Genomic DNA, 12,482 nt, shown 5'->3' on the forward strand with positions numbered 1-12,482 from the left:
AACAGTATATTTAGTAACTGAGATTGGAAAGATATTTCCCAATGTTGCCAGATACTCAGCACCCTCAGTTATGTCTTCTAGGATCATCTTTAGTAGCATGTGTTTTGTAGAGCATAGCCTTGGAGTCTATCTTCTGTAACATGTGAAAGAGATTAGTCTGTATTTGGGAATACATCAAATCTACTAGCTAGAAAAAAATGGTTTCAGCTCTTAAAATAAAACAGTCTTCATGAGTCCCACATATATTAGATATTAATTTCTTTTAATATGACAAAAGTGAAATACTGAAGGAAGTGAAATTAATTGTAAGTACTAAAAATGAGCCTAATATTAAATAATTTTGTGTTAGGGGTATATTATATATTTTTTAAAAACAAGTAATTTTCTGCTCCCTTTTAAAAAATTAGTTCTTTCAATGGTTCAGTGGTTGTCAGCCTTTTTTTCCTTCATTTTACTAAGTAGTAAGAGGGGTTCATATGGTAGAGAAAGTTGTTGTTGTTCTTATCATTATTATTATGGCTTTGTTTCTGTTTTCATGTTTTTGTTTCTTTATTCTAAACAGGTAGAGCAAATTGATGAACTTTTTAAAGTTTGGTCACTTGGAGTCTAATTATAACACAAACTGAAAACTTTTAAAAGTAAATTTAATCATTAAATCAATAACTTACAATTATTGTTTACCTGACTATTTTTAGTTTCCAGAAATTTTGCAGACAATTGTTTGCTAGACAATTTTGCAAGTAAACTAAATTATCTGTTTCTTTTTTATATAGCATTGTATTATTTAGAGCTATGAAATCTATAAAATATTGCACATATTTCTTTTTTACTATTTCAGTTTTCCTTGAAAATATCCATGTTTCTCTATGACTAGCTTTCTATCTAGAAATCTGTAGTTGGTTGTGGAATTATTTTATTCCATCATCATTGTCATCTGTCCTTATAGATCTGAACCCTTAGATTTGCTAATGTCTTATTAAGTGACTAGCTATACACTCTGTGCCCTTTGTGTCTACACAAGACTCCCTGAGAAATCTGTGGCCCTGTAATGATGCCAGTGACAAAATAGGTATATATGCTTCTCTACAGAAGAACTGGAGATCTACCCTGAGGTTTTCGAATGTGAGGAAGAGGTTAATGGTAGCTTTTGGCACCAATTTACCCTTATGCACTTAGGTATATAAATCTAGTAAGTACCAGGTCTAGTAGCTGATTTTATCTCAAGTCTATCACTATCACTAGACTTAAGGCTTTGAGTGGTGGGTCACTTCCTAGACTCCTGAGTTAGATGTTTCTCCTTTATTCTCCCATAGAAACTCTACCTCCATATTTTACCCCATACCCTAGTATTGAGATCCTATAGCCTATACTCAGATGATTGAGTTTCTGCAAAAGTCTGACTAAGTAAGTCTTCAGAATGTCCAGTTGAGGAAATCTAAACAATGTGTTTTCTTTTTTGAAAAGAGATCATTCAGGTGGTCATGATCTAAGGCCAAAAAACAAAACAAACCAAAACTTGCTTGGATTGACCGAATACAATTCTTAAAAGTAAACATGGAAAATGAACCAGACCATGAAAATGTGGAACAGAGCCTCTGTGCCAAGACTGCCGAAGAAGAACTGAATAAGTCTTTCAATCTAGAAGCTTCACTTTCAAAATTCTCTTACATAGATCTGGATAAGGAGCTGGAGTTCAAAAATGACCTGGTAAAAATTCAGCTTTTGTCAAGTGATGATGCTTAATGAAAATGTTGGTTTATTGCTTAATGTTGGTTAGAGTTACTTTATGACTCAAAGACTCTGATTCTATCATTTTTGTATGGATTAATAATAGTATATGTACAGTTTTATGAGATAATACCACTCTTCATTTTAGTTTATGAGACACTTTAATACATGTTCTCATTTAAACTTCACAATACTCTGATAATCCATTTTATAAAGGAAGACACTGAAGGACAGCTATATTAAATGACTTAAGATCATAGCTAGAGGTAGGTTTAGAATTCTTACACAGTGATTTTCCCCCATTGATTTTTTTTGTGACCATGAGAATATTTAATGACAAGTTGTTTAACCTAATATTTCTCACCATAGTTTTGAAACATTTAAGAAATGCAATGCCAGATCTTTGTGTATTGCTTATATGACTTATGTCTAAATTTAGAAAATTAGGGATAGTCATAAAACATGCTGCTTTTTCATGTCTAAGAAAGCAGATGCCAAAGTCCTTTAACAGAACCTTTCTGGAAAGGGCTGTTAGGATGGGATGGTCCGTGCATATTTGCCTTTGATAATCATTGAATATGTGGCTAGGAAAGGAAATGATTCTTCAGTCTTTTGACCAGACTCTTATTACCATCAATTTTTATTGAGTTGCCTCTGTGTGTGATCAGTTTTGTGGTATGTCTCTTAATTGATCAGTTTGTCTCTTAATTGATAATGGTTCTAAATTAGTTAAAACACCCTCATCATTATAAGATGGAAAGCATCATTGTGTGAGCATTAATTTCTTTTCTCTATTTAGATTGATGACAAGGAGTTTGATATTCCTCAAGTTGATACTCCTCCAACACTGGAAAGCATACTAAATGAGGTACGTATATATTAATGATCATTTTATGGCATTGATTAGAATAGTTCTGGGTTAGTTTTAGTGTATGTGTAAAGATCTGCACTTGTGTAAAGATCTGCACTGTCTAATGGGAGCTACTAGCTGCATGTGGCATTTAAATTTATACATTAATTGCAGTTAAACAAAAATTAAAAATTTAGTTCCTTAGTTGTACAATGCACATTTCAAGTGCTCAACACTCCACATGTGGCTAGTGGCTACAAGAGTGAACAGCATAGATACAAAATATTTCTGTGCTTGCAGAAAGCTATGCTGGACAGTGCTGATCTAGATTGTGAGCTTCTTAAGGGATAGAAGCCATGTCTCCTCGTTCATCTCTGTGCCAAGTACAGTGCCTCCTACTTGATAAATTTTTAAAAATGTTTTATTGAGTTGAAATACTAAATTCATGTCACTTTTGATATTTGTATTACATTTTGATAATGTTATATCTACCACTGATATTCAAAAGCTCATCTTCTGATACAGAATAGCATCTGCAGCATTGTAGTGTGTCTCATCACCCTTCTAAGTAAAGAAAATAAAACTTCCATAGTTTGTCCTATGAGTACCATCTCTATTATAAAGTTTTTCAGAGTTTCGAAATGGTGTTATCCATTTCTGAATTAGCAATCATAAGGGCTTTATAAAGAATTTTGTGGAAGTATATGTTTGTGAAGTATGCTGATTTTTATGTACTCTGCATCTATTGACAGTTCTTTAACTCAGTCTTCTTGATCTTTAACAAGCTTGCTTATGATTCCCCTTGAAGGTTTTAGCTTCTAAATTGAGAAACATTTTTTAATGTATAAATCTATTTCAAATTCATAGTTGTGTTTTCTAAAGGATAATGATGCAAAGGTTCCCCAGCAGAAATACTCACTGATCCCATAGCTCTGAGTGAGTTGGGTCTTGGGCTTTATTGCTTCTTTCCCTACTACTTTTAGGGTCATAGCCAACACTTAAAATATTATAGGATGCAAGCTGCTTTCTCTGTGAATTGTGTCTTTCATTTTTCTTGCATGATTTTTCATTCTATTTTTATATTAGTTGATGTTGCTTTGAATATATTTTAACTTCAGAAGTGTTATATGTGATCTGTGTTAAGACTTAAGCATTTTTAATTTTGAAAAAGAAGGCTTTGATCAATGAAGAATATCATGTTATAGTGATATTTATTGCTTTTTAATACGGAGGAAATTTTTCATTTAGAGGTAGAGATTAATTTTAGTTAATTTTGTTAGCATGGTCTTAATCACATCTCATTTCAATTATCTTCCTAAGTGTAAAATGAAAATAACCTTAGAGGGTTGTATACAAAGCTCTCTTTGTACATATTTATATAAAAATGGCAAAGAAAATAGTACTCATGTAGATGAGATTGTACTTCAAAATGAAGGAAAACCATCTTTGTATAATTTACTTATCTACTAGTAACAGTAAGTATAATCATTAGTGGTTTATTCTTAGCAGTAATTTGGGTGCCTTGTATATTTGGGTCATAGTATTAGATACTTGGATAATAAAGTTCTGTATGACTCTCTCTGACATTGCGAGAGAATTGGTACTGGAAATTGGCCAGGGAGATCTAAGATGGCGGAGGAGTAGGTGGATGTTATGCTCACCTCCCCCCATGACCAAACTTGAATTACAACTGAAATATAGAGGAATCAACCTGAATAACCAACTGAAGAGTAGCTGATGAAAAGTCTTATAACCAAGGATTTACAGAAGAAGAAATATCAAGACTGGTAGGAAGGGCAGAGATGAAAAAAGGCCTGGCCCTGTTCCCATGGATGGTGGCTGAGAGATCTCATCTGCAAAAGTACCCCCTGAGAAGCGTGGGGTCTCAACCCCAAGCTGGGCTCCCCAGCCCAGAGGACCAGATCCAGGAAGAGATGGTTACGTAATATCTTGCTATGAAAATCAGAGGGGTTTCTGTGCATCAGAGAGAGATGTGAATCTGCTAGAGACACAGGTGCCCTCTTAAAGAGTCAATTCACAAAATCTCATTTGCAGCCACTGTGGGATCCAGTGGAGGGAAGGTGGTGTGGACTGGAGTCATGTGAGGAGAGCCTGGGGTTTATGGCTCTGGGGAGAGAGCTGAAGGGACAGCTGCCAGGATACCTGTGCTGAATCACTCTGCCACACCACATTAGCCATTTTTCTTGAGTAGAGCACTCTCCTCCATAGGCATCAGCCTGGGGGAAAGCAATAGCCTCACCCTCTGGACAACCTGTAGCCCCACCCTGTGGAGCTTGCCTTCTACTGAGGAGTCAGCTGTCTTGGCCAGGGTATAGAGGTCTGAGCAGACTCAGGGGGTGTCAGTGACTGAGTTGTGTGGCTTTGGGGTAGGCATCATTTCCCCCCACTTTCCTGTGAACATGACTGGTGCCTCTCCCTCATGGGAGAACTGCTAGCCCCATTCTCTAGGTTCCCGGTGGCCCTTCCCTCTTGACTCCTTGTGGCTCCCCTGCTGAGGTCTGGGTAGAATCTGGGACAGACTGAGTTGTGTGGCTCTGAGTTGGGGGCCACAACCCCCACATCTCCACAAACCTGACTGGCACCTCCCCCACCATAGGGGAGTCCCATTCTCCTGACTCCCTGTGGCCTGGCCCTGCCCTGCTGAGATTGGGTTCCTGGCAGAAACTGGGACAGACTGACTTGTGCGGCTCTAGAACAGGGATCATTTTTCCCTCATACACCTGACCACTACAGAGTCCTCCCTTCACACTGCCAAATCTTGGTCTGTTTGGGCCTGATAAACTCTCCTGGCCTCACCCTGAGGACTTCCTGAGGCCCTATTCCACTACAAAGCTGTGTGAGCACCCAGCATGTGGCAGATATTGATATACTATGGACATTTGCTGAGTGGCCTCAGAACCAGCACTGGCCCCAGGTTTGAACCTCTGTCAATCTGGTGAACACCACTTCCCCCTACCTTTTGACTCACTGAGAAGCTACCTCATGCAATATGTGTACTGTCAGAGGCTCTTTCAGTGACTGAACCTAACAGGCAGCCATCAGGTAAAGGTGAATCTCAGGGTTCCTTGGGACTTTTGCTGACCTGCCCCTGGGCCTGGTCTGGGTAAAAGCCAGCCTTGGTGTGCAGCTTGGTCCTTCCTGCTCATACCTGGGTTTACCAGAGGCAGCCACAAACTGTGGATCACTTTGTAGTTCCAAATAGGTTGCACAGGGCCAGGCACATGCAGTGTCTGACACTGGTCAGCACCAAAGCCCCTCCCATGAGATCCCAGAACCAACACACTCAGTGGCCAGCTTCATATAACATCAGAGCAGGATCCAGTTAGCTTTACAAGTGTCATATCAAAGGGAGATCTCGGCAGATACCAGACCAAGCTGAGACAAATTCTGCTTCATATGGTCATCACTTGCACAGCAGCTCATACACTATGGTCAGGGTTGATCCTTACAGTTAGCCAGTCTGAGGGCTGACCTCACACATGAATTGGCCAATAACAATCAAGACTCAATCACAACAGGAGGGTTCACATAACTCACTCAGGGGACATTCCTGGAACACTCAGCTCAGGTGATCAAGGATACTGTACACTTGGGTCCCACAGGACACCTATCCTACCAAGATTGGGAGTCACAGCAGATCTACCCAATACATAGAAACAAACACAAAAAGGCAGCCAAAACGGGGAGAGAAAGAAACATGCCCCAAATTAAAAAAAAAAACAAAACCCAGGGGAAATCTCCAGAAAAAGAACCAAATGAAATGGAGTCAATTATCAGATATAGAGTTCAAAAAAAGGGTTATAAGGATGCTCAAATAACTTAGTGAGAACTACAACAGCATGAAAAGGACATAGAAACCATAAAAAAAACCAGTCAGATATGAAGAATACAATATCTGAAGTGAAGTATACACTAAAGGGAATAAACAATTGGTTGGATGAAGCAAAGATTAAATCTGTGAATTAGAAGACAAGATAGCAGAAAACACCTGCAAAAAGCAAGTCAAAGCAAAAAGAAAAAAGAATTTTTAAAAATTAGGATAGTTTAAGGGACCTTTGGGACAATATGAAGCATGAGAACACATGTATCATAGGGATACCAGAAGCAGAGGAGAGAGAACAAGGGGTCGAGAATCTATTTGGAGAAATAGTGACTGAAAATTTTCCTAACCTGCTAAAGGAAGAAGACACACAAGTCCAAGGGATACAGAGAGCCCTAAACAAGATGAACTCAAAGAGGCCTATACCAAGACACATAATTAAAATGTCAAAGGTTAAATACAAAGAGAGAATCTGAAAAGCAGCCAGAGAAAGACAGTTAGTTATGTACAAGGGAGCTCCCATAAGACTATTATCTGAATTCTCAATAGAAGCATTTCAGGCCGGAAGGGATTGGCATGAAATGTTCAACATGATGAAAAGCAAGGACTTACAACCAAGACTATTCAGCAAGGCTATCATTTAAAACTGAAGGAGAAATAAAGAGCTTCCCAGGCAAGAAAATGTTAGATGAGTTTGTTACCACCAAACCAGTATTACAACAAATGTTAAAGGATCTTCTTGAAGAAGAGGGAGAAGGAGAAGAGAAAGGGAACAAGGAGAGATGAACATAGCTATAAAGAATAACATGGCAATAAATACATAATACATACCTACCAATAATCAATTTAAATGTAAGTGACTTAAATGCTCCAATCAAAAGACATAGGGGAGCTGAATGGATAAGAAAACAAGACCTGTATATACTTGTATGCTGTCTACAAGAGACCCAACTCAGAATGAAAGATAAACACAGACTAAAAGTAAAGGGATGGAAAAAGATATTTCATGCAAATGGAAAGGGGGAAAAAGCTGGAGTAGCAGTACTTCTATCTGACAAAGTAGACTTTAAAACAAAGGCTATAGTAAGATACAAAGAAGGACACTACATAATGATAAATGGAACAATCCAACAAGAAGATATAACCCTTGTCAACATTTATGCACCCAAGATAGGAGCACCTAAGTATATAAAGCAAATCTTGGTGCTAAAGGGAGAGATCTACAGTAGTACAGTTGTAGTAGGGGATTTTAATACCATGTTGATATCAATGGATACATTTTCCAGATAGGAAATCAACTAGGAAACAGCGGCCTTAAATGACGCACCAGATCAGATGGATTTAATTGATATCCTTAGAGAATTCTATCCCCCAAAGAGCAGAATATACATATTTTTCAAGTACACATGGAACTTTTTCTAGGATAGACCACATATTAGGCCACAAAACAAGTCTCAATAAATTTAAGAAGATTGAAATCATATCAAGTATCTTCTCTGATCACAATGGTATATAACTAGAAATCAATTACAAGAAGAAAAAAAAACAAAATAATCCACAAAGACATGGAAGCTCAATAACATGTTACCAAACAGTGGATGGGTCAACAATGAGATCAAGGTAGAAACCAAAAAATTCCTTGAAACAAATGAAAATGAGAACACAACAACCCCAAATCTATGGGACACAGAGAAAGCAGTCCTAAGATAGAAATTCATATCATTACAAGCCTACCTCAAAAAGCAAGGAAATCTCAATTGATCTAACTTTACACTTAAGTAAGCCAGAAGAAGAACAACAAACAAAACCCAGAGTGAGTAGAAGAAACTAAATAATAAAAATCAGAGCAGAAATCAACAAAGTACTGTATAGAAAGTACAAAAAAAAATCAATGAAACTAGAGCGGTTCTTTGAAAAGAAAAACAAGATCAACAAACCTTTAACCAGACTCATCAAGATAAAAAGAGAGAGGGGGCCCAAATAAATAAAATCAGAAATGAAAGAGAAGTAACAACTGACTCCACAGAAATATAACAGATGATGAGAAAATATTAGGAACAATATATGCCAACAAATTGGACAACCTGGAATGAGATGGATAAGTTCCTAGAAACATACAATCTCCCCAAGCTGAATCAGGAATAATTAGAAAATTTGAATGGACACATTATAACTAATGAAATTAAAGCAGTAATCAAAAGCTCCCAACAAACGAAAGTCCTGGACTGGATGGCTTCACAGATGAATTTCCCAAACATAAAAGAAGAACCAACATCTATCCTTGAAGTATTCCAAAAAAGGAAGAGGGAGTCTATGTTCATCTTCCTGATGAACATAGACACCAAAATCCTCAACAAAATATTAGCAAACCACATTTAGCAATATATTAAATAGATCATAACCATGATCAAGTGAGATTTATTCTGGGGATGCAAGATTGGTACAATATCCACAGATCAATAAATATGATACACCACATAAACAAAATGAAGGACAAAAATTACATGATCATGTCAATAGATACATAGAAAGTATTTGATAAAATTTAGCACCCATTTATGATAAAAACTCTCAGCAGAGTGCAAATAGAGTGAACATACCTCAATGTAATAAAGGCCATATATGACAAGCCCACAGCCAATATCATACTCAATGGGCAAAAACTAAAAGTGTTTCTCTTAAGATTGGGAGCAAGACAGGAATGGCTGCTTTCACCACTATTATTCAACACAGTACTGGATGGAAGTCCTAGCCACAGCAGTCAGACAAGAAGAAATAAAAGGCATCCAAATTGGAAAGAAGTAAAACTGTCATTATTTGCAGGTGACATGGTATGTAGAGAGCCCAAAAGATTATAACAAAAAACTACTAGAACTGATAAATGAATTCAGTAAAGTAGCAGGATGCAAAGTAAATATCCAAAAACCAGTTGCATTTTTGTATACCAATAATGAACTATCAGAAAGGGAAATTAAGAAAACAATCCTATTTACAGTTGCATCTGAAAACTGTCCCCCACAACCTTTGAATAAATTTAACCAAGGAGATAAAAGACCTGTACTTGGAAAATTATAAAACAAAAAAGAAATCAAAGAAGATACAAATAAGTAGAAGCATGTATCATGTTCAGGGATAGGAAGAATTAACATTATTAAAATGTCCATGCTACCTAAAGCAATCTAGAGATTCAGTGCAATACTTACTAAGATACCAGTGGTATTTTTCATGAAACTGGAACAAATATTCCTAAAATTTATATGGAACCGAAAGAGACTCTGAGTAGCCACAGCAATCTTGAGAAAGAAGTACAAAGTTGGAGAATCATGCAACCTGATATCAAGCTATGCTACAGAGACATAGATCAAAACAGCATGGCACTGGTATAAAAACTGACAGACATCAATGGAACAGAATAGAGAGCCCAGAAATAAATTCATGCTTTTATGGTCATATAGTATTTGACAAAGGAGGCAAGAATGTACACAGTGGGGTAAGGATAATCTATTTTTTTTTCAATAAATGGTGTTGGGAAAATTCACCAGAATAAACTTAAAGTAGATTGGAAACTTAAATGTTAGTCTTGAAACCATAAAAATCCTAAAAGAAAACATAGGCAGTAAAATCTTGGACATTTCTTATAAGGATACTTTTTTTTTGGTATGTCTTCTAAAGCAAGGGAAACAAAAAAAATAAACAAATGGGACTACAGCAAATTAAAATCTTTGCACAGCAAAGGACACCATCAACAAAGTGAAAAGACAGTCTACTGAATGGGAGAACATGCTTGCCAGTAATACATTTGATAAGGGGTTAATATTCAAAATTTATAAAGAACTTATAAAACTCAACACCAAACAGACAATGCAACTTAAAAATGGGCAAAGGACCTGAATAAACACTTCTCCAGAGAGGACACATAGATGGCCAATAGACATGAAAAGATGCTCAACATCACTAATCTTCAGAGAAATGCAAATTAAAACCACAATGAGATGCTGTCTCACATTTGTCAGAGTAGCTATCATCAACATATCAACAAATAACAAGTGTTGGTGAGGATGTGGAGAAAAGGAAACCCTTGTGCACTCTTGGTGAGAATGCAGATTGGTGCAGCCATTGTGGAAAACAGTATGGAGCTACCTCAAAAAATAAAAAATGGAAAAAAATGGAAACTGCCTTATGACCCAACAATTCCAATTCTGGGAATATATTGGAAGGAACTCAAAACACCAGTTTGAAAGTATATAAGCACCCCTGTATTCACGGCAGTTTTATTTACAATAGCCAAGATTTGGAAGCAGCCCAAGAGTCCATCACTAGAAGAGTGGATACAAAAGCTGTGGTACATTTACATAATGGGATGTTCCTCAGCCGTTAAAAGAAGAAGAAGAAGAAGAAGAAGAAGAAGAAGAAGAAGAAGAAGAAGAAGAAGAAGGAAATTTTACCTGAAGGGACAGCATGGATGGACCTTGAGAGTATTATGCTAAGTGTAATAAGCCATTCAGAGAAAGATAAGTAACATATGATTTCATTTATTTGAGGAATCTAATGAATAAAACAAACTAACAAAATAAAAACAAACTCAGATACAGAGAACAAACTGACAGCTGTCAGAAGGGAGAGGGGTTGGGAGCTGGGTAAAAAGATAAAGGGATTAAGCAAAGAAAAAAAACTCAGACACAGACAATAGTATGGTGGTAACTAGGGGGGAAAAGAGTAGGGGCATAGAAGAGGGTAAAGAGGGGATAAATGATGATGGAAGGAGACTTGACTCAGGGTGGTAAACACAATACAATATACAGATGGTGTGTTATAGAATCATACAACTGAAACTCATACAATTTTATTAACCAGTGTCATCACAATAAATTCATTAAAATTTAAGAAACAAATGGGATTGGCCAGTCTTCATATTTCAAGGGAACTAGGAAGGTAGATAAGTGAAAGTAAAAGTAATTTAATTTGTAGAACATTATTAAGAATGTAAGGGGAAACCATATTAAAGGAAATCATTTTTTAAAAAAGAAAAATAAGAAGGGCAGAAGTAGAAAATTTAAATAGGCATTTGCTCCAGGATATGTGGGTGTAAATATTCTATAATGTTCATTAAAATCAACCTGAAGAGAGACTGGAAAGAAATGGACATCCAAAGTATATAACAGAATGGGAAGGCAGAGATTACTGAGACATCCTAAATCTCAGAATTTGGGGTATGAAATAACGTTACTTGGCCTTGTCATCCTTGGAAACTGTACTATCTCTGAGGCTGTTAATTTTGAAATTCCATTCTCTAACCATAACAACCTCCCCCTCCATTCTCTTCCATTAAGCCTGTTCCTTGACCTCATCAAGACCAAGTCTCTTGACCCTTCCTAGTCTCCCAGTCTCTGAGAGTAGTCCTGGCTTCACTTCCATTCTGCTGTTGCATTGTGCTGCCAGCAATTTTTGTTGAATTTTTTATTGACATATACATCTAGAAAAAGTGCACAAATCATAAGTGTAGTTTGATGAGTTTTCACAAACTAAATGCCCTGTGTAACTGGAATCCAAGAAAAGAAATAAAACATTACTAGCACACCAGAAGCTCTTGTGCCCCCTTCAGTAGCCAAACCCAGGATATTTACCATCCTAAGTTCTACCACCGTTGATTAGCTTGCCTGCTTTGAACTTCATGAACAGAGTTATGCAGTATGTGTTGTTGGGTGTCTGACTTCTTTTCAGTATTATGTGTTTAGATTAATTAATATTTTTTATTTATTGATTATTTTTTTAGAGAGAGAAAGAAAGAAACATTGATTTGTAGTTCCACTTATGTATGCATTTATTTGTTGATTCTTGTATATGCCCTGATCTGGGATTGAACATGCAACCTTTGCTACCGGACCAGGGCTCATTCATATTTTTGTATGTGATTATTCATTCCCATTGCTGTATAAAATTTTTATGTATATATCATTATTTATTCTGCTGTTAATAGGCATTTGTGTAATTTCCATTTTCTGGCTACTGTGAAAAATGCTGCTATGGATATTCTTATTCATGTCTTCAGCTCGTACATTTATG

At 36.7% G+C, this 12,482-nt stretch overlaps 1 protein-coding gene across 2 annotated transcripts in view; it reads left to right on the forward strand.

Annotated features, from left to right (window-relative positions):
• VPS8 (VPS8 subunit of CORVET complex) overlaps positions 1 to 12,482 on the forward strand; it is a 257,614-nt gene that overhangs the window by 14,151 nt on the left and 230,981 nt on the right. For both annotated transcript variants that reach the window (XM_045851634.1, XM_045851635.1), the window contains exons 2-3: positions 1,465 to 1,707; positions 2,528 to 2,596. In XM_045851634.1, the coding sequence (XP_045707590.1) occupies positions 1,555 to 1,707; positions 2,528 to 2,596 (222 nt within the window). In that variant the 5' untranslated portion in view covers positions 1,465 to 1,554. The remainder of the gene's footprint in view (positions 1 to 1,464; positions 1,708 to 2,527; positions 2,597 to 12,482) is intronic.

The sequence above is a fragment of the Phyllostomus hastatus genome, unplaced genomic scaffold (assembly GCF_019186645.2).
Source record: "Phyllostomus hastatus isolate PE091 unplaced genomic scaffold, TTU_PhHast_1.1 phas_contig_86, whole genome shotgun sequence".
In the NCBI taxonomy this organism is placed as follows: Eukaryota; Metazoa; Chordata; class Mammalia; order Chiroptera; family Phyllostomidae; genus Phyllostomus; species Phyllostomus hastatus.